The following is a 24830-nucleotide window of genomic DNA, read 5'->3' on the forward strand; positions in this document are numbered from 1 at the left end:
CTTGATAATGATAGTGATCGAATGCTCAAAGAATTAACAGTGTTCTAGACCCTGGCTTGTTTATTCAGTGTATTAGAGAATCAGCTAAATTATAGGGTCAAACTAGATTCCAGAAATCTTCAAATGTCACTAAGATAAACACAAATAAAACCTAACTAAATTTATCTTAGGACCAACATGCCATTCGAAAGAAATCGTTTTGCGTCTTGGGTTTATTAATTAACAACTGAGCAATACTCCAAGTCATATTGTACATATATATAGTGTTCCCTCGATTTTCGCGGGGGATGCGTTCCGAGACCCCCCCCGAAAGTCGAATTTCCGCGAAGTAGAGATGCGGAAGTAAATACACTATTTTTGGCTATGAACAGTATCACAAGCCTTCCCTTAACACTTTAAACCCCTAAAATGCAATTTCTCATTCCCTTAGAAAGCACTCACCATGTTTATTTATTAAAGTTTACTTAAAAATATTTATTAAAGGTGGACGAAAGTTTGGCGATGACGTATGACATCATCGGGCAGGAAAAACCGTGGTATAGGGAAAAAACTCGCAAAGTATATTTTAATTAATATTTTTGAAAAACCGTGGTATAGCCGTTTCGCGAAGTTCGAACCTGCGAAAATCGAGGGACCACTGTACCTCTAATAATTTACAGAATACTGAAAGGAAATAGAAAATAGGAAATAAATAATCTCTTCAGGTAAGATATTTAATTAATTTACTTGTTTACATCAACACCATTCACAAAATGCCTCAATTTTCCATCAACTTTTGTAATACACCCTTACATCATTTTGTATGCAGCCTTCTTTAAGGGTCTTTGGTGAACTCCATCCAAGGCTTTTTCAGCCTTGTGCTTTCTCACACCTGATGTTTCCTATTGGTTACTTCCTTGTTTAGTTTATATTCTATTTTGTTTAAGGATCTGGTCCAAGGGTGTTCCATCTTGGCAACTTTAAGATTTGGGGACTTTAACACCCAGAATTTTGTAAATTGAAATCTACAAGTTGCCATTGGATATTCCTACTCTAGTCAGAGAATTGCAGACAATATCTAGTCCTTTCGGTTGCAGGTGACATTTATAAAACAACTCAAGATTTTTACACTGGACTGGAGGCTCAAATATAAATGGGGGAAAAAAATCACAGAAGGTACAGAGAACTTTTTATTTTGGTAATAGAAAAAAATAAGCTGCTTTCTGAACTTACATAATATTTCCCACCTTAGTTTCCATTCATAAGTAATGACCAAAGTCAAAACATTTGAATCATATTTTCACTTACAGCAGCCCTCTTGTTACTTGCTCTAGTCTCCTCAAACATCAAACGCTTTCAATTCCGTCCGTGTTAACTTTGAGATTCTGCAGCTGGACTTTTTCCCTGTAAACCTTTCTCTCTCCTTCTCTTTGCCGCAGCCTCCTTGTATCTCGTGCGCAAGTGTTTCTCATATCTAAGTCTGTGGGATGAAATTGACCGCCAGAAGTTAGTGCGGAGTGGAAGAGCTATTTCTCTCCAATATAAAGACAATAGAAGATAATAACGTTGACATTTTAAAGCATGCTATTACCTTAGAAAAGGCTTGACATTTGACAGGTAATAGAATCGCTTCCTCTTGTGCCTAGCGTTCAGGTACCAGGGAATTGGCCATTCTCTGAAAGTATACCTACCAACAACAGAAACGGGGAAAGTATTGAGGACAAAAGCAATGGTCCATGTTGGAAGAAAGGCATTTGCAGAAAGATTTTACCTACAATGTTTTCTACTTCTATGTTCTAACTTTCTGCCAATACGAAATAAATCATCCTCTAGCTTTTTAAGATGTTTGGACTTCAACTCCCACAATGTCCCGGCTGCTGTACATTGCTGGTTTTATTTGAAACTGCTTGAATTCATTGGCTTATAATCAGAAGCACAAAAAAATGTTCTGAAAAATATACGATCATTACCATATTTGTTTCTCAAAATATCGCTATGAAGACTGAATGGATTGTGGATTTCTTATATATTAAAAAAACCTCTGGAACAGAGGTCGCCAACACACAGGCTGCGGACGAGTACCGACCTGTGGCCCATTAGGAACCAGTCTGTGCATGTGAGTAAAACGTCCTATATGCATGCACAGGCTCTAGATAGCGCATGGAAACCCCACCTCCCATCTCCAGTCATGGAAAAATAATTTTCCATGGAACTGATCCCTAATGCCCAAAAGATTGGGGACTATTCCTGAAAATGTGAAAAAAATGTCAGTATTTGTTGCAGAAATCAAAACCAGAAGCACACACAGATAATTGATTCAGCTGGATTCATTAACTTTTTTATAAACACAGAGACATCATAGATTTTTACCGGTATACGTACATTGTTATGAGTTTGATTGTCTTTGCAACGTTTTGGCGAAATCACATTTGCCACATATACCATACACATAGTAGCAGAAGCCAATAACTTCAGCCTGAAGATGGAGACTATGATTTCGCCAATATGTCGTAAAGTCACTCAAAATATTATACGGGGAAAAAAACAGAACTCACAACACACGCACAGTACCACAAATACATTATTTCTTCAATGCAGCAAGTTACAAGCAGTTTCATTTCCAGCAGAGTTCAGCGTGGACAGAGAATTGAGAGTGGGCTGAGCCACACCCAGCCTTGTAACTTCAGTTTCGATTCTCTGCACAGACTCAGATGCGTTTAGCTCCCAATGGTTGACTTAGTTGCTATGCCTATTCATTGGCTGACCTTGTTACCATTGGTTCTCTCAGTTCATGCATAATCTGACCGAGAAGATATCATTAGGTCTGCCAAATTTAACCATAAAGAGCAGTGCTTCGGGGTGCATGTTTGTTGCAATTCCTACATGTGTGTCCTCGCTGTTTATTTATTTATTTATTTGTATGCCACCCCTCTCCGTGGACTCGGGGCGGCTAACAACAGTGATAAAAACAGCATGTAACAATCCAATACTAAAACAACTAAAAAACCCTTATTATAAAACCAAACATACATACAAACATACCATGCATAAATTGTAGAGGCCTAGGGGGAAAGAATATCTCAGTTCCCCCATGCCTGACGGCAGAGGTGGGTTTTAAGGAGCTTATGAAATGCAAAGAGGGTGGGGGCTATTCTAATCCCTGGGGGGGAGTTGGTTCCAGAGGGCCGGGGCCGCCACAGAGAAGGCTCTTCCCCTGGGTCCTGCCAAACGACATTGTTTAGTTGACGGGACTCAGAGAAGGCCAACTCTGTGGGACCTAACTGGTCGCTGGGATTCGTGCGGCAGAAGGTGGTCCTGGAGATAATCTGGTCCGGTCACATGAAGGGCTTTATAGGTCATAACCAACACTTTGAATTGTGACCGGAAACGGATTGGCAACCAATGTAGACTGCGGAGTGTTGTGACATGGGCATATTTAGGGAAGCCCATGATTGCTCTCGCAGCTGCATTCTGCAGGATCCGAAGTTTCCGAACACTTTTCAAAGGTAGCCCCATGTAGAGAGCATTACAGTAGTCGAACCTCGAGGTGATGAGGGCATGAGTGACTGTGAGCAATGAGTCCCGGTCCAAATAGGGCCGCAACTGGTGCACCAGGCGAACCTGGGCAAACGCCCCCCTCGCCACAGCTGAAAGATGGTTCTCTAATGTGAGCTATGGATCGAGGAGGACGCCCAAGTTGTGGACCCTCTCCGAGGGGGTCAACAATTCCCCCCCCAGGGTGATGGACGGACAGATGGGATTGTCCTTGGGAGGCAAAACCCACAGCCACTCCGTCTTATCCGGGTTGAGTTTGAGTCTGTTGACACCCATCCAGACCCCAACAGCCTCCAGGCACCAGCACATCACTTCTACTGCTTCACTGACTGGACAAGGGGTGGAGATGTAAAGCTGGGCATCATCTGCATATTGATGATACCTCACCCCATGTTTAGTGCTTACCACAACCCAGTTGAACATTTTCCTACATGGTTACTTCTTTCAATGAACCTGGAAGTTATTATTACATAAGACGTAGTGTTTATTCAATATTTCCTGAACACACCACAGATCTAATGTGCCAGTTTACCAAATAATACGCCCAAGGAAATCGTATCTCCATTCGCCCGGCCATTCCTTCTCTTGGCCAGTCTGCAAAAGTCGCAAAGCATCTTCCCGTTCCTGAATGACCTGGTCCATTCTTTCCATGGATTTTATAACCTAAGAGATATATAAAGCAGAAGTGGGGTGTTCCACAGGTGGAACTTACTTTCTTCAAAAGAAAAAACAAAAAAAAAGTCCAGTTGCCTCCTGAAAAAGCACCTTTGGGACTTGTTTTCAGAAGTTGGCAATGTTCTACAATTGGATATTGTAGATGTTCTACCATTGGAGACTGGACAGTTGTTTACCTGGAATAGTATAAGGTCTTCCAAGACGACCTCTAAGATTCCTGTTATTCTGTTAATCTGTATTTTGAACCTAGCTCTCTGCCTGGATCAGATGTTTTTAGCAAGGAGCAGCTGAGGAATTAATAGTCTCTGTATGACTTGCAGGTTCTTTAGAGCAGTGTTTCCCAACCTTGGCAACTTGAAGGTATCTGGACTTCAACTCCCAGAATTCCCCAGCCAGCATTCGCTGGCTGGGGAATTCTGGGAGTTGAAGTCCAGATACCTTCAAGTTGCCAAGGTTGGGAAACACTGCTTTAGAGAACCAGATAACCAGAAATATCTTCTCCATTGGCTGGCAAGTTCCATAGAATCAGAACTCATGACAAACCTCAAGGCAAATTAACCGATCAAAAAGACTTCTTGGAAGTAAGAACATTTAAAAGCTTCCTTATACTAAATCACATGAACAGCCTTGTGTATTAACACTCTATCTTTAACAAAGAACATGTAATTGCCACTGACATTCTCGACTCTAATTTACCTTTTCCAATCTTTCTGGGCTTGGCATTTTCTGAAGCTGCCGTTTTGCTTCTTGCTCTACTGTTAAAAGCATATTTCGCTCTTTTAACAGGACGTACCTGAGAAAGAGAATCTATTAGCAAGTTGCAAGACATTGTTAGACAGGATAATGATTCTCAATAAGAAATGGGAGATAGATTTAGGATGGGAAACATATTAAGTTGTTAAAACTTATAAGAATTAAATACTAGACTATACTTTGGATACTTGAAACACACAAATATCCCTGTTGAAAAAATGTTTTTGTTCTTTCCATCATTGTGGACCCCATTTTTTGATTGAGTTATACAATGGATACTATTCTTCATATTTTCAATAGCAATAGCAATGGATCTTCTCCAGGTCCCGTCAACTAAACGATGTCGCTTGGCGGGACCTAGGGGAAGAGGCTTCTCTGTGGTGGCCCCGGCCCTCTGGAACCAACTCCCCCCAGAGATTAGAATTGCCCCCACCCTCCTTGCCTTTCGTAAGCTACTTAAAACCCACCTCTGCCATCAGGCATGGAGGAACTGAGATCCTCTTCCCCCCTAGGCCTTTACAATTCTATGCACGGTATGTATATATGTATGTTTGGTTTTTATATTAATGGGTTTTTAATCATTTTTAGTATCAGTTTATTATTGTACACTGTTTTATTGTTGCTGTTAGCCACCTCGAGTCTCCGGAGAGGGGCGGCATACAAATCCAATCAATCAATCAATCAATCAATCAATCAATCAATCAATAGCATTTAGACTTACATAGCTTCACAGTCCTTTTGCAGCCTTTTCTAAGTGGTTTACAGAGTCAACATATTTACTCTCAACAATCTGGGGCATTTTACTGAGCTCAGAAGGTTGGAAAGCTGAGTCAACCTTGATGGAGAACAGCTAGTCATAGAAGAGCCAACATTCCCTACCCCTGCATTAAAGTGAGACAACAGTGGGTCAGAGGAGGAGCCACTGTGGGACAGAGATGACAGTCGCTCTTGAAAAATTAGGATCTACTGTAAACCGAATTGATTTAAATCAAGCCTTTTTACTAGTGACTTAAATCAGGATTTAAATTATGGTTTTAAATCGAGTTGATTTAAATCAAATCCACCCTGCTCCAGGACATTGCAACCACCATTATTGTTTTTTGTATTACTGTTGTGAGCCGCCCCGAGTCTTTGGAGAGGGGCGGCATACAAATCTAATTAATAATAATAATAATAATAATAATAATAATAATAATAATAATAATAATAATAATAAATATATATGAAACAGCTGCCACGTGTCCAGTTTTTGATTACCACCCTCCGGATGCTGCGAGGGGTGTAAGTATGAAAAACAGTCATAAGTTACTTTTTGTCAGTGCCATTATAACTTCGAAGTGTCATTAAATGAAAGGTTGCAAGTCAAAGATTACCTGTATTACCAACTCTGAAACCTTCTTCTATATGCCCTTCTGTTCCTTATCATTTGTGACAAAACCTGCATAAAATCCCAGCCACACTAATAACCTTTATTGTTATATTTAAATTATGCTGTGACTTTAGGAGATCAAGCCAACATACGTAATTCCTCCTCCTTCAAATTTTTCCTGTAGCAATCTGATGATATTGGTTGGCCTGCGAGGCAATGGTCATTCAGTCAACTGGTCACTTTTGTAGGCTAAGTGTGGACTTGAACGACATTTCATCCTAGGGGACCACCTTCTGCTGCATGAATCCCAGTGGCCGATTAGGTCCCACAGAGTTGGCCTTCTCCGTGTCCTGTCGAATAAACAATGTTGTCTGGCAGGACCCGGGGGGAGCTGATTCCAGGGGGCCGGGGCCGCCACAGAGAAGGCTCTTCCTCTGGGTCCTGCCAGACGACATTGTTTCGTCGATGGGACCCCAAGAAGGCCAACTCTGTGGGACCTAATCGGTCGCTGCGATTTGTGGTTACAAATGAAATCAAATACATATTTTTGAAATGGGTAAGCTTGTCACAAGGAATGAAGGCCTCTTAAATCATACAAAGAAACACTCACCAAAGCTTATGCAAATCATCGCTGCTTTTGCCTCGAAGTTGTTCCACAGTCCAGGAATCTCCTGTGGAAGCCACAAAGCAAAGTAAATCATCTTAAGGCTACACTAATTTTTACTCTGTGCTAATTAAGTGGAAATAGCTAGTATTTTTGTAGCTACTCAAAAGGTTTTCTTTTAAAAGTTGTATATCCTGAAATCTAGAGTCCAATACTGTTAGTACAAGGTACATGGTTGTTAGGGTTTGCCATTGTAAACTACCTTTTGTAGTCTCTTGTACTATCACTTTAAATATTTTGAGCTGGTTCGCCATAAGAGGGCGCCAGTACTACTTCCCTCAATGATGCTTTATCGCTTATTCACTTTTGCTTTGCCTTGAGGGGGGAGTGTATTTGCTTAGTGCTTGTTATGTTTCTGTTTTGTATATATGTAAATAGTACTTATTCAGCATAATTAAGTCTGTGTCTTTTTCTTTGGGTTTACTACACATCCACATTCTGTTAAAATTCTCTACTCAGTGTATGTCAAAGGTCTCATAGCCTAGCTATACCGAGACATACCAACAAATACTACTTATATTTTATATCTCTTATTCTGCTAAATAGAGGATTCTTTTCAGTTTGCTGCTTTTCTGTTGTTTTATTTAATTATTCCATATTATCCCAAAGCAGTGAAAGGCTACCAAAATTTTTACTACCACACTGTGGGTGTGGCTTATGCAGGATGTCCTGCATTTTCTTTCAACATCTTTCTGTGCAAATTGGGTGCTCTGGGGTGGAGCTCCATTTTCGCTACCCCACTGCATGCCCCCCCATTCGGACAGCAGCCCACCCCTGTCCCAAAGCTGCTCTTTCAGGAGGCAACTGGACTTGAAAAAGCACCTTTGGGGCAACCATCACCTGGATAACAAGAATCTCAACAGATTATTCTGTACAACTAGACACAAGAACAGGTTTTTTCCGAATGCCATCACTCTACTAAACAAATAATTCCCTCAACACTGTCAGACTTTCTACTAAATCTGCACTTCTATTCTACTAGTTTTTCTCATCATTCCTATCATCCATTTCCTCCCATGTTGACTGTATGACTGTAACTTGTTGCTTATATCCTAAGATTTTTATTAATATTGCTTCTTCATTGCTTATTTGACCCCTATGACAATCATTAGGTGTCGTACCACATGATTCTTGACAAATGTATATTTTATTTTATGTACGCTGAGAGCATATGCAGCAAGACAAATTCTTGTGTGTCCAATCACACTTGGCCAATAAAAAATTCTATTCTATTCTATTCTATTCTTGATATTTTAAAAGTCAACCTATTATCAGCTTCCCTGGATTTTTCTTAAAAAGCAGCACAACACTTTCCCCCCATTATGAATTTTAGGATGATGTACAAAACCCTCTCTCAGAATCCACTTAGGCATTGGCAGCCAAACAATATATATTTAAGGCTTGGGATCACTGATTATTTTAAAAGGTAGCCTTGTTTTCTGGCACATGGAGCTACCCATTGATCACTGCAAACTGCAGATTTCGCTAGAGTCACTCAAAACAAATTAACAAAAATCATTTGTAACATGTTTTTTGCATGCAGGGCAACTTTAAAAAATGGAAAGCATATTAAAGTTAGGAAAAAGGCAATGAAATTATTTAGGACAACTTAGAATATTTTTACTCATGCATAAGTAAATCCAAAACAGACGATAAAAATAGTTGAAATCAATTTCTTTTATTTTTATTTAAAGACGTAAGTCTGACCGACTAATGGCTGAAATATCCACTTTTGAAAAAAAATGGATTCCATGAGCAATAATTTTTACAAATTGAGATTAAAAATACACTGTTGCTGAATATACTACCTTCTCTTATTTACAAGAGTATCTTACCTGATTTAACCTCCTTTCCCCAGTTTTTAGGGTCATCAAAAAATTCCTCCAACCCATTTCGAGACACTGACGTATGTAACAACACAGAACGGGGACAAATCTTCACTCCTGCAGATTTTTTTGGCCAATCACCAATGAGTCCTCTAAACAACAACAACAAAAGGTCCAAATTGTTTAACAACATTTTAAGTATATTGAAAAATCAGATGTGGTTCCAGAAGAGTTTTTCCCTCTTAAACTTGTACATTTAAAACATTCCTTTTGATAAAATACTGTATCTAGTTTCAGAAGCAACAGTGGCATTATTGTCAGTCATTTGGCTAAAAATAATTCTCTACTTAAAAAAAGTAAATATTCAGGTTTTATAGGTTGTTCTCAACCCGACTACTGAAAATTTCTGTCGCAAAGTGAGACAGATATTAAGTGATTTTTGCCCCATTTCAAATCCTTTCCTGCACACCTTGTTAAGTGAACCACATCAGTTTTTAAGTTAGTAACACTGTAAAGTGAATTTGAGTTCTCCATTGACTCTGCTTCTCAGGTCGCAAAAAGTGATCACATAATTCCCAGACACATGAACCAGTTGCCAAATGCCTGAATTCTGATCACGTGACCATGGGGATTCTCCAACAGTTGTAAGTGTAAAAAAAGAGCTATAAGTCACTTTTTTCAGTGCCATTGCAAATTTGAATGCTTACTAATGGTTTTAAGTCGAGGACTACCTAAACCTCCTCCTCACTGCTTCAGAGTCCCTCTTATTTTTTTTAAGCCTTAAAGTTTTGGATTTTTTTGATTCCCCTCACCTCACCTTCTTCCTTCGGCAGCGACTGTCCTCCTCCTCCCACCCAAATTCCGGCTTTTATTTCTTTCCTAATGGGATTGCATGAATTATTTGGTTTTACATTGATTCCTATGGGAAAAATTGCTTCTTCTTAGGAACGTTTCTACTTAAGAACCTGGTCATGGAACGAATTAAATTCTTAAGCAGAGGTACCACTGTATTTCCCAAATTGCCGATTTCCCTGTTTTCCTGTTTTCTAGGCTTGCTGAACACCCTGAAATAAACAAATAAATTAGATAGATAGATAGATATGATGAATGAAAGATAGTTAGATAGTTAGATAGATAGATAGATAGATATGATGAATGAATGAATTATAGATAGATATGATGAATGAAAGATAGATAGATAGATAGATATGATGAATGAATGAATGATAGATAGATAGATAGATAGAGAGAGACAGATAGAGAGAGAGAGAGAGAGAGAGAGAAAAGGACTAGAGGGGACATGACAGGAACAGATTGCTATTATCAGCTGCTACCGGTGTGCAGCTTCAGTTGTCATGCATGTGCATGAAGTAAAAAATATGAAAAAATGAAGAAAAAAATGGCAGCCCCTATAGGACTGGCATTGGAGCGGTTGCACGCAAATTGCACAATCTGGCGGCCACTACTGGGTGCGTAGTCACCTACTGCACCGGTAGCAACCCATCCCTGGAACATGATAACAGCATTCCAGGATTTGAGGGGCTGCCACCAAGAAGCACCTGAAGGCAAGACAAGAAACAACGGATGGAAATTAATTCCCAGAGAACCGTCATGTGCAATTCCAAGAACGAAGGGCAATGGGGGAAAGAACTAAGGGAGAACAACTTCCCTTTCCACGTGAGTTGTCCTTCCCACGTGACAAAAAAATAAGTGACTATTACATTGCCTGGAAACTATCAGTTCAAGTATCCCAATGACATTGGTTTGTAAATCATTGAATTTATCTGCACAGAAGGGGAGATGAATTTCAAAGGCATCTCACTAGTTTAATCTTGCTGTTCTGCTCGGGTCAATATGACCCGAAATGAAATTTGAGACCCTGTAGATTATTTGTCACGTGGATCTCAAACTTGTGATTAACTTTTCCTCATTTGAGGGGTTCTTACTATGAGTGTGGTTTTTTCCCCCTTTTTGCTACACACTGATTGTTATATTTCATTACACAAGAGCAGGGGTAGGCAAAGTTGGCTCTTCTATGACTTGTGGACTTCTATTCCCACAATTCCTGACTCAATTATGCTAGCTCAAGAATTCTGGGAGTTGAAGTCCACATGTCATAGAAGAGCCCACTTTGCCTCTCCTTGCACAAGAGTATAGTAAATGCGAACAGGATAGCAAGATTAAACAATCTCCTAACCCAGGTGTAGGCAAAATGGGCTCTTCTATGACTTGTGGACTTCAACTCCCAGAATTCCTGAGCCCATCATGCTAGCTCAGGAATTCTGAGAGTTGAAGTCCACATGTCATAGAAGAGCCCACTTTGCTTCTCCCTGCACAAGAGTATAGTAAATACGAACAGAACAGCAAGATTAAACAATCTCCTAACCCAGGGGTAGGCAAAGTGGGCTCTTCTATGACTTGTGGACTTCAACTCCCAGAATTCCTGAGCCCATCATGCTAGCTCTGGAATTCTGGGAGTTGAAGTCCACATGTCATGGAAGAGCCCACTTTGCCTACCCCGTCCTAACCCGTTTACCTCCCGCCCCCTTAATAAAGTAACAAAATAAATGCAACTGAATTCTGGTCTTCTGTTAATAATAATAATATTAATAATATTAATAATAATAATAATAAATCAAAGAGTGAAGCAACCTGGAATTAAGAAGCCATTTCCTAACAGTGAGGACCATTAACCAGTGGAACAGTTTGCCACTAGAAGTTATGGGTGCTCCATCGCTGGAGGTTTTGAAGAACCTGGACAGCTATTTGTCTGCAATGATATAAGGTTCTCCTGCTTGACCAAGGAGGCTGAACTAGAAGACCTCCAAGGTTCCTTCCAGCTTTATTCTATTCTGTTTTCCAGAGAAGGCTTCAATCCTTTTATATGCACTTTCCCCAAAATGCATGTCCTTGCCAGGAGAGGCTTCCCTCTTCGCCACCATTCGCAAGAAAAGTTTCTCCTGCGAAGGCCTCAAAAGCCAATTTGCAGCCCCGTCTCTCCGTCCCCCCCCCCCGGCTCGACAGGATCCCCCCACCTGGAAGCCGAAGCCGCCGCCGCAGCGCCTCGGCTCGCGCCGCCGGTCACCCGAAGCACCGTGGATAACCGTTGGCAAACCGCCGTCAGCGCCATGACCGCCTCCGCCGTCTTCCCACAATCCCTTTCCTGGGCAAATTCGACGGAGGCGCTCTAAGCAATTCCTTGTCGGTGGTACTTTCCCCGCCGCCCGGTAGCAAGATGGCGACAGCGCGACTTCATCACTGAGCGTTCGCTGTGAAAGCACGACTGCGAGCTTCGGGCGCCGGCGGCTTTGCCCGAACCAGAGATGGCGGCCATGAGTCTCCTCTGGCGAATGGCGGTCCGGTCCGGACTCCGGCAGCCGCTGGCCTTGTCCTCGGGACTCGGGCGGGCTGCATTGCTAGGCCTGAGTGCCAGTCGCTCCGGAGTGATCGGTAGGGACGGGATTAGGTGGGGCAAGAGATGCTTGGAGACTTCCAGGCCAATTGACCTTGGAAGCGGACAGAGCTGGGAAGCATGCTGAAGGTGGCTTCTTGCCTGCAGGAGCTTCACCTGTTTAGTTTCTGCCTGGGGTGCAATAGGATTGAAAACGGGGGAGCGGTATTAACCACAACCTGAGGGACGAAAGTGAGAGTTTGAGCCAATAGAATAGAATAGAATAGAATTCTTTATTGGTCAAGTGTGATTGGACACACAAGGAATTTCTCTTTGGTGCAGATGCTCTCAGTGTACATATCATCCTTTTCCTCCCACTTAGGACTATATGACTGTAACTGGTTGCTTGTATCCAAAGAGTTTTATTTATATTGATTGTTTCTTCATTGCTTAATTGACCCCTATGACAATCATTAAGTGTTGTACCACATGATTCTTGACAAATGTATCTTTTTCTTTTATGTACGCTGAGAGCATATGCACCAAGACAAATTCCTTGTGTGTCCAATCACACGTGGCCAATAAAATTCTATTCTATTCTATTCTATTCTATTCTATAAAAGAAAATATAGATTTGTCAAGAATCATGAGGTACAACATTTAATGATTGTCATAGGGGTCAAATAAGCAATCAGTAAACACTCAATATTAATATAAATCTTAAGGATACAAGCAACAAGTTACAGTCGTGTAGTCACAAGTGAGAGAAAATGGATGATAGGAAGGAGGAGAAAAAGCTAGTAGTAATAGTAGTGCAGACTTAGTAAATAGTTTGACAGTAATGAGGGAATTATTTGTTTAGCAGAATGATGGTGTTTGGGGAAAAAAATGTTCTTGTGTCTAGTTGTCTTGGTGTCCAGTACTCTATAGCAAGGTTGAAACGGTTTATGTCCAGGATGGGAGGAGTCCATAAATATTTTCACAGCCCTCTTTTTGACTCATGCATTATACAGGTCCTCCATGAAAGGCAGGTTGGCAGTAATAGTTTTTTTCTGCAGTTCTGATTATCCTCTGAAGTCTGTGTTGGTCTTGTTGGGTTGCAGAACCAAGTCAGACAGTTATAGAGGTGCAGATGACAGACTCAGTGATTCCTCTGTAGAACTGTATCAACTGTATTATGCTATATTTCTGCCCGCCTCTCCTTCAGGAGCTGCTAATTTTTCCTGAAAACAGCCTTGTGAGGTAGACTGAGCTCCCTGAGACCTCGTCAAAAAGCCTCTGGCCAAATGCATTTTCTTTCCAAGCTGTGTTTAAGATTATTTATCTATTTATTTGGATTTCTAGACCACCCTTCTCCATTGGAGTCAAGAAGGCTTACCGATAAAATCAATACAAAATACAAAATTATGAAAATTATAGGGAGCTGATGTTCCTGGCACTGTTCCTTTTTTAAAAATGCATATTCTGACTTAAGAAAACTGACATTCAAATTGACTAAAGAAAGACGGCTCTAGATGCCAGCAAAAAAGTACAAGTAGTTATTGATTTGCAACAGTTCACTTAGTGACTGTTTTAAAATTACAACGGCTCTACAAGCTGAGACAACATGCACTGCATTGATGCATCCACACAAGTTCACAGTAACCCTGAGATAAGTCATAAAACGAAGTTCAGGAATATTCCTTTATCCCATTATTTTGCAAATCTACGTACACAACGACACTGAACAAAGTGGCTTTTGACCGTTTTTCACACTTACGACTTGCAATAGCCACATAGTCATGTGATTTTAAAAAATGTTTAGTGACTGACTCATATTTATGACTGTTGCAGTGTCACAGGGTGAAGTGATCACTTTTTGGGACCTTCTGACAAGCGTAGTCAATGGGGGAACCAGGTTCACTTAACAAGCATACTACTAACTTAACAGCTGCAGTCTTTCCTCAGCAACTGATAAAATAGTGCAAAGTTAATTTAACAAATGTCTTCACATCAACAAAAATTTTGGGCTCAGTTTGGTCATAAGTTGAGAACTACCTGTATGGTGTAAACTTTACAACTTTGCTACTACCTTATGGTTATCTGTTGGCATCCCACATCTATTAACCCTAATATGATCGTTCAAACCAAAGAAACCAAGTGTTTCTTTGTGAAACACTATTGTGTCACCAAGCTAATCGTAAAATAATTTCTCAGTTATGCGATACAGAATTGGGTAGTTTCCCCCTTTATTTTTCCTATTGCAGGATAGCTGCGTGTGTGAAACGTATCCTGAAAAACAAGGCAACAATTGCAGAGCTTTTTGTCTTCTGAAAAGATTGCAGAAGTAACTGTTGACTCGTACTAAGATGCCAATTTAATTTTTCAGTTTCACTGCGCCATGCCCACGAAGGAAAAAAGATGTTATTCATCAGAGCAACACGGTTTTATGATCACCGGTTTGTGAAATTACTGGTAAGTTTAGGAACAGGGTCTGGGAAATGTTACAGCGGAAGATGGAAAAAAATTAATTTTAGACTGCATGAAAAGAAATACAGTTTTCAAATCACAGGAATGATTCATTTCACTTTATTCCACTTTTCTCCAGTACTATCTAATACTGGGCAATCACTTTAAGAATGATTTGAAAAACTGGCTGAGATGTCAAGTGGATTGATAGGGGAGTAAAAATTAAATGTTGTGGAAAGCGATTGAAGGAGTGGGTATTATTATTATTATTATTATTATTATTATTATTATTATTATTATTTGTAGGAGACCTCACCTACAAAAAGATATTGACAAAATTGAATGGGTCCAAAGACGGGCTACAAGAATGGTGGAAGGATTTAAGCATAAGACATATCAGGAAAGACTTAATTAACTCAATCTGTATAGTCTGGAGCAGTGATTTTCAACCTTTTTTGAGCCGTGGCACATTTTTTACATTTACAAAACCCTGGGGCACATTGAGCGGGGGGAGGGGGGGCGGCGGCTAAAAAAAGTTTGGACAAAAAAATTCTCTCTCTCTCTCTTCCTCCTCTTCAATTTCTTTCTCCCTCCCTCTTTCTCTCCCTTCCTTCCTCTTTCTTTCTCTCTCTCTCCATCCCTCTTTCTTTCTCTTCCTTCCTCTCTTTTTTGCTCTCTCTCCCTCCCTCCCTCCCTCTATGTCTTTCTCTTTCTCTCCTTTCCTCCCTCTCTTTCTCTCTCTTGCTTTCTTTCTCTCCCTTGCTCTTTCTTTCTCTTGTTTTCTCTCTCTCTTGCTTTCTTTCTCTCTTGTTCTCTTTCTCTCGCTCTTTCTCTCTCTTGCTTTCTTTCTCTCTCTCTCTTGCTTTCTTTCTCTCTCGCTTTCTTTCTCTCTGAGCTTCGCGGCACACCTGACCATGTCTCGCGGCACACTAGTGTGACACGGCACACTGGTTGAAAAACACTGGCTTACGCAAGCATACACAAAACCAATATCCCAATATATTTTGAGGGATAAGTTTTCAGATGGTTTTATTTTTGAAAATCCAATAAAGAAACAAATAAATCAGGTCCTAGCTAAAATAGCCTTATTAAAATCAGATTATCTACAGGACATATACACTATTTCTTTTTGCTGAAGATGTCTTGAGGAAACAGCTTTCATTTTTATCATCAGTCTAGCTAGACCAGTGATTTTCAACCTTTTTTGAGCCGCGGCACATTTTTTACATTTACAAAATCCTGGGGCACACCACCAACCAAAATGACACAAATCAAATCAAATCAAATCAAATCAAATCAATCAATCAATCAATCAATCAATCAATCAATACATACATACATACATACATAACCTCCTCATATATACAATCCCATGTAACATCCCCTTATAAATACAGTCAATCATCAATCATCCCTACTCAAATTTATATCTCATTTCTGGGTACTTCTCCTGTCTTTCCCCCTTTTCTCTCTCATGTTTGTCATTTCTCTCTCTTCCTCCTTTTCCCTCATTCCTTTTTCCTCTCACTTCTCCTCTTTTTCCATCCCTGTCTCTCTCCCCCCCTTATGTGTGTGTGTGTATACATACTGGAACCATTTCCAAAACCAGTTGAGGGCTGGGGTTTTTTCTCTTTTATTTATTATTTATTTCTCTTTCTCTTTTATTCTTTTCAAAAACAGGTGTGGGCTGGGGGGCGTTTCTTATTATTTGGGTGCTTTTTACCATATGCTTCAAGAATCACCCCTCTCTCTCTCTTTTGTTTCTCTCTCCTCTCATTCTCTGCCTCAATCATTTCTCTTTTTTTCTCCCCTTTTTGTTCTCATTTCTCTCTCTCCTTTCCTCTCCCTATCTGTCTCTCTTGCTTTCTCTCTCTCTTGCTATCTCTTTTTCTCTCTTATTTTCTTTCTCTCTCTCTTGTTCTTTCTCTCTCTCTCTTTCTCTCCCTCCCTCTTTCTCTCTTTTTCTCACTTTCTCTCTCTTGCTCTCTCTCTCTCTCTTGTTTTCTTTCTCACACTCTTTCTCTCTCTTGCTATCTCTTTCTCTCCCCTCTTTCTCTCTCTCTCTTTCTCACTTTCTCTCTATCTTGCTGTCTGTTGCTCTCACTCACTCACTCACTCACTCTCGTTCTCTCTCCGTTCTTCTCAGCGGAGGCTGGCGAAGGTGATATTCAATGTCGGGGGCACGCGGGCGGTTGCCAATAGCGGCGGCGGGCAATAGCGGGTGGGGGGGGGCGAGCCGCCTCGCGGCACACCTGACCATATCTCGCGGCACACTAGTGTGTCGCGGCACACCGGTTGAAAAACACTGGTCTGGAGGACAGAAGGGAAAGGGGGGACATGATCGAAACATTTAAATATGTTAAAGGGTTAAATAAGGCTCAGGAGGGAAGTGTTTTTAATAGGAAAGTGAACACAAGAACAAGGGGACACAATCTGAAGTTAGTTGGGGGAAAGATCAAAAGCAACACGAGAAAATATTATTTTACTGAAAGAGTAGTACATCCTTGGAACAAACTTCCAGCAGACGTGGTTGATAAATCCACAGTAACTGAATTTAAACATGCCTGGGATAAACATATATCCATCCTAAGATAAAATACAGAAAATAGTATAAGGGCAGACTAGATGGATCATGGGGTCTTTTTCTGCCGTCAGTCTTCTATGTTTCTATGTTTCTAAGTCTTAAAAGTTGCCAGGTTTGGGAACCTCTGTTCTAAATGCTCCTAAAATTTATTGCATTTAATCTTTCAGTGATCCTGAAAATTCTGAGAATTTTCTGCAGATATTGTCAGGGTGGAAGAAAAGTACACAAATAATAATTCAGCTTTGTACTGACTTTGCTATCTCCCCCTCTCCACATTTTTTAAACAGAAATATTACGTTATGTTAACTGGAATCCCGGTGCTTATGGTTGTAGCCTATGCTAATATCTTTATTGGTAAGTACTGCACTTTGGCATCTTCTATTTTGGTCTGTACTGCTGAATATTTCAGATAATTGTATCATTTCTGAATGACTGCTGTTTCAGTGATATTGTGTTGGTTATAATCATAATCGTCCACCTCATGGTTGTTACACAGCTGCTGCTTCCAAAAGGCAACTGGACTTTCTTGTTTGTTTTTTCCCTTTCAAAATGTTCCATCTCTCATCCAAGAAGCTTCTTCGATTCAGGCTGATTGGTGGAAAATGTAAGGATTTATAGTGAAATATTTCCAAAGGGGGGAAAAAATCCCCAAGAAATTCTAAATGTCTTTTGGAAAAAGCATCTTTGGGAAGAATCATTCTTCGTCATTAGGTCCCCTCTAGATACTTGGACTTGAAATCAATTCCCTTAGAACTTTAGAATTTTCAGTCTTTTTAAAATTATTATTATTTTTATTATTATTATTATTTATTTATTTGTTTGTTTGTTTATTTGTTTATTCATTCATTCATTCATTCATTCATTCATTCATTCATTCATTCATTCATTCATTCATTCGATTTTTATGCCGCCCTTCTCCTTAGACTCAGGGCAGCTTACAACATGTTAGCAATAGCAGTTTTTTTTAACAGACAAGGCTATTGCCCCCACAATCTGGGTCCTTATTATTATTATTATTATTATTATTATTATTATTATTAATTATTTATTAGATTTTTATGCCGCCCTTCTCCTTAGACTCAGGGCAGCTTACAACATGTTAGCAATAGCAGTTTTTTTTTAACAGACAAGGCTATTGCCCCCACAATCTGGGTCCTTATTATTATTATTATTATTATTATTATTATTAATTATTATTAATTATTTATTAGATTTTTATGCCACCCTTCTCCTTAGACTCAGGGCAGCTTACAACATGTTAGCAATAGCAGTTTTTTTAACAGACAAGGCTATTGCCCCCACAATCTGGGTCCTCATTATTATTATTATTATTATTATTATTAATTATTTATTAGATTTTTATGCCACCCTTCTCCGAAAAAATTGGGGCAGCTCACAGAATAAATATAGAAACAAAGTGCGCAAAACAAATCTAATACATTACAAAACTACAGCTAAAACGCTATATATTACTTGCCAGCTTGATGCTGGCTGGGCTACAGAATTTTTTAAAAAGCCTCTCAGAAGAAGTTTCTTGATGATTTTCTACTTTCTCTCAGTTTATGAAATTGATAATGGACTATATTTATTTTATTTATGTATTTATTAAATTTGTATGCCGCCCCTCTCCGTAGACTCGGGGCGGCTCACAACAGCAATAGAAAAAACAATGTACAATACAAATCTAATAATTAAAACTAAAAACCCATAATTTAAAAAACATGCACACAACATACCATACATAAACAATATAGACCTGGGGAAGTTATCTCAGTTCCCCCATGCCTGAAGGCAGAGGTGGGTTTTAAGGAGTTTACGAAAGGCCAGGAGGGTGGGGGCAGTTCTAATCTCAGGTGGGACCTGGTTCCAGAGGGTCGGGGCCGCCACAGAGAAGGCTCTTCCCCTGGGACCTGCCAAACAACATTGTTTAGTCGACGGGACCCGGAGAAGGCCAACTCTGTGGGAACTAATCGGACACTGAGATTCGTGCGGCAGAAGGCGGTCCCGGAGATATTCTGGTCCGATGCCATAAAGGGCTTTATAGGTCATAACCAACACTTTGAATTGTGACCAGAAATTGATCGGCAACCAATGCAGACTGTGGAGTGTTGGTGTAACATGGGCATACCTTGGGAAGCCCATGACTGCTCTCGCAGCTGCATTCTGCACGATCTGAAGTTTCCGAACACTTTTCAAAGGTAGCCCCATGTAGAGAGCATTACAGTAGTCGAATCTTGAGGTGATGAGGGCATGAGTGACTGTGAGCAGTGAGTCCCGATCCAGATAGGGCCGCAACTGGTGCACCAGGCGAACCTGGACAAACGTCCCCCTCGCCACAGCTGAAAGATGTTTCTCTAATGTGAGCTGTGGATCGAGGAGGACGCCCAAGTTACATCATGTAATATCTTCACGGCTCTCTTTATTATAAGGAGATTTGGCTTAATAAGATCCAAAGCTCCTCGCTTTCTTGAAGCATGTTCAGAGCGCTCTTTTTATTTGTTTGCTGCTTTTTTTAATGCTGTAGCCTAAAGTTTATTTCTTAATTATGTCCCATTGTGATATATCCTGATTGTAAAATTCCCATTTCGTTTGGATAATCTTGTCATTCTTGTGTTTCCAGCCCCAAATTTAGACATATCTTATCATCCACTAATGTATTAAATATTATCTTGCACCATAGCTTTAGTAATAGCAAAAGCACTTAGACTGGATGGAACCTTGAGCCTGGTTAGATTTGATCTGCCAAACTGCTGGCAGCCAGCAATCAGCAGAAGTAGCCTGCAGTACTGCACTCCAACCACTGCACCACCACAGCCCATTTAAAGAGGTTTATGATTTTAAACTTGTTAAGTGGTTTCATGCTTTGTTGCTATCTAATACATTTTAATGTATTAGAAATCCTTTTCATTGTTTCCCTCTTTGGAATCATTAAAAAAAAATAAATGGATTAAAATGATAACGCAAAGATGATAATTGGCATGATGCAAAATGTGAATCAAAACATCAAAAGAAAGTATTGCATAATCCTTGCTGTGTAAAAGTACAGTACTTTTTTGTTGTTTCCTTTTAAAACAGCTGTTTATTCACTATTTAATTTGGTGTACAAATGTGTCTTCAACAGGATTGCAAATGTAGCAATTATCCTCCTGTTAGGCTGACAATAAATTGTGACTGGTGACAATTGTTGATTTCGTATTCTTCCATCAGTATGATTTTATATGTCTGTTGCACAGAAACACAATAACTTTGTCTCTGCCTAGGTCAAGCGGAGTTGGCTGAGATCCCAGAAGGTTATATTCCAGAACATTGGGAGTATTATAAAGTAAGTACAAAGGTTGAAGAAAAAAAAAATGTGAATTTTGTAAGTCAGACTTAGGAGAATAAAGCTCTTGAACAGGGGTCCCCAAACTTGGCAACTTTAAGACTCGTGGATTTCAACTTGCTGGCTGGAGAATTCTGGAAGTTGAAGTTCACAAGTCTTGGGGGATTCCTGCTCTTGAAAGTTAAGATTAGGCAAATTGAAATGTACAGTGGTACCTCTATCTACAAACGCCTCTACTTACAAACTTTTCTGGATAAGAACCGGGTGTTCAAGATTTTTTTGCCTCTTCTCAAGAACCATTTTCCACTTTACAAACCCGAGCTTGTGAAACTATAACTGGAAAAGGCAGGGAGAAGCCTCTGTAGGGCCGCTCTAGGAATCTCCTGGGAGGAAACAGGACCGAAAAGGTGGGGAGAAGCCTCTGTGGGGCCTCTCTAGGAATCTCCTGGGAGGAAACAGGGCCGGAAAAGGCAGGGAGAAGCCTCTGTGGGGCCTCTCTAGGAATCTCCTGGGAGGAAACAGGGCTGAAAAGGTGGGGAGAAGCCTCTGTGGGGTCTCTCTAGGAATCTCCTGGGAGGAAACAGGGCTGAAAAGGTGGGGAGAAGCCTCTGTGGGGCCTCTCTAGGAATCTCCTGGGAGGAAACAGGGCCGGAAAAGGCAGGGAGAAGCCTCTGTGGGGCCTCTCTAGGAATCTCCTGGGAGGAAACAGGGCTGAAAAGGTGGGGAGAAGCCTCTGTAGGGCCTCTCTAGGAATATCCTGGGAGGAAACAGGGATGGAAAAGGCGGGGAGAAGCCGCCGTGGGGCTTCTCTAGGAATCTCCTGGGAGGAAACAGGGCCTCCACCTTCCCTGTGGTTTCTCCAATCGCACACATTATTTGATTTTACATTGATTCCTAGGGGGAAAATTGTGTCTTCTTATAAACTTGTCTACTTAACAACCTGGTCACGGAACAAATTAACTTTGTAGGTAGAGGTAACACTGTATTTGTAATTGTCTTCATGTTTTTATTCTCCAATTTGTTACATTGATTACGAAGAAACATGCTGTTATATGTATGTATGATATTGTTAAGAATCGCATTCACAACTGAATGAAGTTGTAGAGAATCTGTTTTCATTTAACCCCAGAACCTAGCAACACCGCTGCATAGTGACATAGGACATATGAGAAATGTCAGAAGAAAATTTGGAAGCTGACGTTGGGCTGGTTCTGCAAAGCAGTATAGTTAACGGAAGGCAGATTGCAGACTTTGGTTTTTCAAAGTTTTGGGACCTTGGTCTAACCTAGGGGTAGGTAAAGTTGGCTCTTGTATGACATGTGGACTTCAACTCCCAGAATTCCTGAGCTAGCATGATTGGCTCAGGAATTCTGGGAGTTGAAGTCCAAAGTCATAGAAGAGCCAACTTTGCCTACCCCGATCTAATCACTTGATGCCTGTTTGTTTCCTTCTGTAAGCAACAATAGAGTTGTTCATGATTATTTTCTAATGCCTGCTTTGGTTTTCCTTCCAGCATCCTATAAGTCGGTGGATTTCACGTTACATACAACATCCCCCTGAAAAGGAATATGAAAAGGAAATGGCTAGGTTATATGTTGAATTTGAGAAAAAGAAGTTAAGGTAAGAGAAACTAGAAATTTACCTGTAGGGGTTTTTTTTGTTTTCTCAGCAGAAATGCTGAACAATTGTTTCAGGTATGATCTAGGAGTTGAGCGCTGTTTTGCTTATGTAGTTACCACTTAACTTTTTAAATGCATTTTAATCACACCTTCTCTCTGGAAGCTGAAGACAATACATATGGGGAGGATTGAATGTTAAATGATAATGTTATATTATGTTATAATGTTATATTATATCATATTTTGCTTTTTCTATCATCCACATATTACTCTCCTTCCTTCCTTCCTTCCTTCCTTCCTTTTTCCTTTCTTTCTTACTTTCTTTCTTTCCTTCCTTCCTTCTTTCCCTCTCTCTCTCTCTTCCTCTCTCTCCTTCCTTCCTTCCTTTTTCCTTTCTTTCTTTCTTTCTTTCTTTCTTTCTTTCCTTCCTTCCTTCCTTCTCTCTCTCTCTCTCTTCCTCTCTCTCCTTCCTTCCTTCCTTTTTCCTTTCTTTCTTTCTTTCCTTCCTTCCTTCTTTCTCTCTCTCTTCCTCTCTCTCTCTCCTTCCTTCCTTCCTCCCTCGCTCCCTCCCTCCCTTTCTCTGTAAAGAATATTCATATCATCATCCTACAATACAGGTAGTCCTCAATTTATTACAATTGAGCACAACATTTCTGTGGCCAGGCGAGACAATTGTTAAATGAATTTTTCTCCCTTTTTCTGACCTTTTCTTGCCATAGTTGTGAACCGTTAAATGAGTAACATGGTTGTTAAGTGAATTTGGATTCCCCATCAACTCTGCTTGTCAGACGATGGCAAAAGAGGAATCACATGACTCTGGGATTCTGCAACCATCATAAATACAGTTGCCAGGAGTCTGAATTTTGATCTCTCGACCACGGAGGAGGGTCTAACGGTCATAAGTGTGAAAAAACAGTCATAAGCTACTTTTTTCAGTATCATAATTTAAAACGGCCACTGAACGAATGCTTGTAAGTTGTGAACTACCTGCTTCCCCCCCCCCCCCCCTTTTATACATTCATTTGAAGTGGCTGTGATAAGATTTGAAAAGGCTTTACTTGTTTGGCAAATGTAAATGTGTCTGCCGCCCATCTCATATAAATGCCTCTAAGCAGTGTATTGTAAAAAGTTAAAGCAATGCAGCAAAATATGTGGAAGAGCACACTTGGTTTTGCTAGAACTAAAGCCATTTTATATGTTATTGGATCCCAAGATGATGAAGCCATGTCTTCAGGTCATCCTTTTCCTTTGTCGTTTGGCGGGCCCCAGGGGGAGAGCCTTCTCTGTGGCGGCCCCAGCCCTCTGGAACCAACTCCCCCCGGAGATTAGAATTGCCCCCACCCTCCCTGTCTTTCGTAAACTACTCAAGACTCATTTATACCAGCAGGCATGGGGGAGTTGAGATATTCCTTCCCCCTAGGCCATTACAAGTTATGCACGGTATGTCTGTGTGTATGTTTGGTTTTATTATAAGGGTTTTTAGTTGTTTTATTATTGGATTGTCACATGCTGTTTTTATCATTGTTAATAAATAAAATAAAACAACACACAGTCATCGCTCATACAAACTAGTGTGGCTGGAGCGGAAAACACATCGCTCAATGACCCCAGGCCCCAGAGTGGGGGGCAGTATGAATCTCTGGGGGAAGTTGGTTCCACAGGACTGGAGCCACAACAGAGGAGGCTCTCCCTCGCGGTCCCACCAGACGCCATTGTTTGGCCAACGGGACCTGGAGGAGGCCGACTCTGTGCAACCTAATTGGTCGCTGGGACATGTGAGGCAGAAGACAGTCCCGTAAATAATCTGGTCCTAAGCCATGTAAGGCTTTATAGGTAATAACCAACACCTTGAATTGCGTTCGGAGACCAATTGACTATCCATTTGATTGGAGAGATGACTACCTCACCTTCAACCGCAGCAACACACGAGCACGTAATAGATTTAAACTAAATGTTAACCGCTCTAAACTAGACTGCAAAAATTATGACTTCAGTAATAGAGTGATCAACGCCTGGAATGCACTACCTGACTCTGTGGTTTCTACTCCTAACCCCAAAACCTTTAACCTTAGATTATCTACAACTGACCTCTCTCCCTTTCTACTGTCCTATTGTCTTTTATCATTACTTTTTCTAATGTTAAGTTTATACAAACTACCATCCTATAATGTTTTGACAAAATATATAAAATAAATACGGTAAATAAATACATAAAATAAAAGGAACACAGGTATCCAGCAGCATATAGTTTTCCATCTCTGCTGGTCAAATTAAACGCAGTCCATTTTCTGTGCTATTGAAATATAACCACGTGGTTAAATATCAGAAAATATTGCTTCACGGTTTCTTTCCCCCCCTCTCTTTCCTCTTCTTTCCTTTAACAGGAAATTGGAAGCACAGGCAGATCGTCTGATGCGGAAAAGGGGGGATGGACCATGGCATCAACACGAATCCCCAGGCACAGCTGAGATTGATTATGATCCTAAAGCAAAACCTGATTACTGAGCCTCTCCAGCAGGCATCCCTATAGATCGGTTAAAATACGTAATGTATACCTAACTTAAATCACATTGTGTGCTGCCCAGGGTAGACACAGAATTGTAATTACACGTATAATTAAATAAATGTTCTTATACTAGCTGAAA

General features: G+C 40.4%; 2 protein-coding genes across 2 annotated transcripts; one reads left to right on the forward strand and one right to left on the reverse strand.

Moving 5' to 3' along the window:
• Nucleotides 1-695: 695 nt before the first annotated feature.
• Nucleotides 696-12044, reverse strand: MRPL47 (mitochondrial ribosomal protein L47). Its single transcript, XM_070753675.1, has 7 exons — nucleotides 11857-12044; nucleotides 8831-8973; nucleotides 6942-7002; nucleotides 4906-5002; nucleotides 4067-4197; nucleotides 1571-1666; nucleotides 696-1459 (listed from the first exon to the last, which is right to left on the reverse strand). Exons 1-7 carry the CDS (start codon nucleotides 11949-11951, stop codon nucleotides 1351-1353), a joined length of 732 nt encoding a protein of 243 aa, XP_070609776.1. The 5' UTR covers nucleotides 11952-12044; the 3' UTR covers nucleotides 696-1350.
• Nucleotides 12037-24830, forward strand: NDUFB5 (NADH:ubiquinone oxidoreductase subunit B5). Its single transcript, XM_070753676.1, has 6 exons — nucleotides 12037-12271; nucleotides 14581-14666; nucleotides 17532-17598; nucleotides 20505-20566; nucleotides 22080-22186; nucleotides 24570-24830. The coding sequence occupies exons 1-6, from the start codon at nucleotides 12145-12147 to the stop codon at nucleotides 24688-24690; spliced, it is 570 nt and encodes a 189-aa protein (XP_070609777.1). The 5' UTR covers nucleotides 12037-12144; the 3' UTR covers nucleotides 24691-24830.

This window comes from Erythrolamprus reginae, chromosome 5, assembly GCF_031021105.1.
Source record: "Erythrolamprus reginae isolate rEryReg1 chromosome 5, rEryReg1.hap1, whole genome shotgun sequence".
In the NCBI taxonomy this organism is placed as follows: Eukaryota; Metazoa; Chordata; class Lepidosauria; order Squamata; family Dipsadidae; genus Erythrolamprus; species Erythrolamprus reginae.

Coding starts and splice junctions, on each gene's coding strand:
- MRPL47 (XM_070753675.1), bottom strand. CDS start 11,951: ATGGCGCTGACGGCGGTTTGCCAACGGTTATCCACGGTGCTTCGGGTG. Junction 4,198..4,905: donor GCCCAGAAAGATTGGAAAAG/GTAAATTAGAGT, acceptor TATATCTCTTAG/GTTATAAAATCCATGGAAAG. Junction 1,460..1,570: donor AATGTCAAGCCTTTTCTAAG/GTAATAGCATGC, acceptor TTCATCCCACAG/ACTTAGATATGAGAAACACT.
- NDUFB5 (XM_070753676.1), top strand. CDS start 12,145: ATGGCGGCCATGAGTCTCCTCTGGCGAATGGCGGTCCGGTCCGGACTC. Junction 12,272..14,580: donor CAGTCGCTCCGGAGTGATCG/GTAGGGACGGGA, acceptor TTAATTTTTCAG/TTTCACTGCGCCATGCCCAC. Junction 14,667..17,531: donor ACCGGTTTGTGAAATTACTG/GTAAGTTTAGGA, acceptor TTTTTTAAACAG/AAATATTACGTTATGTTAAC.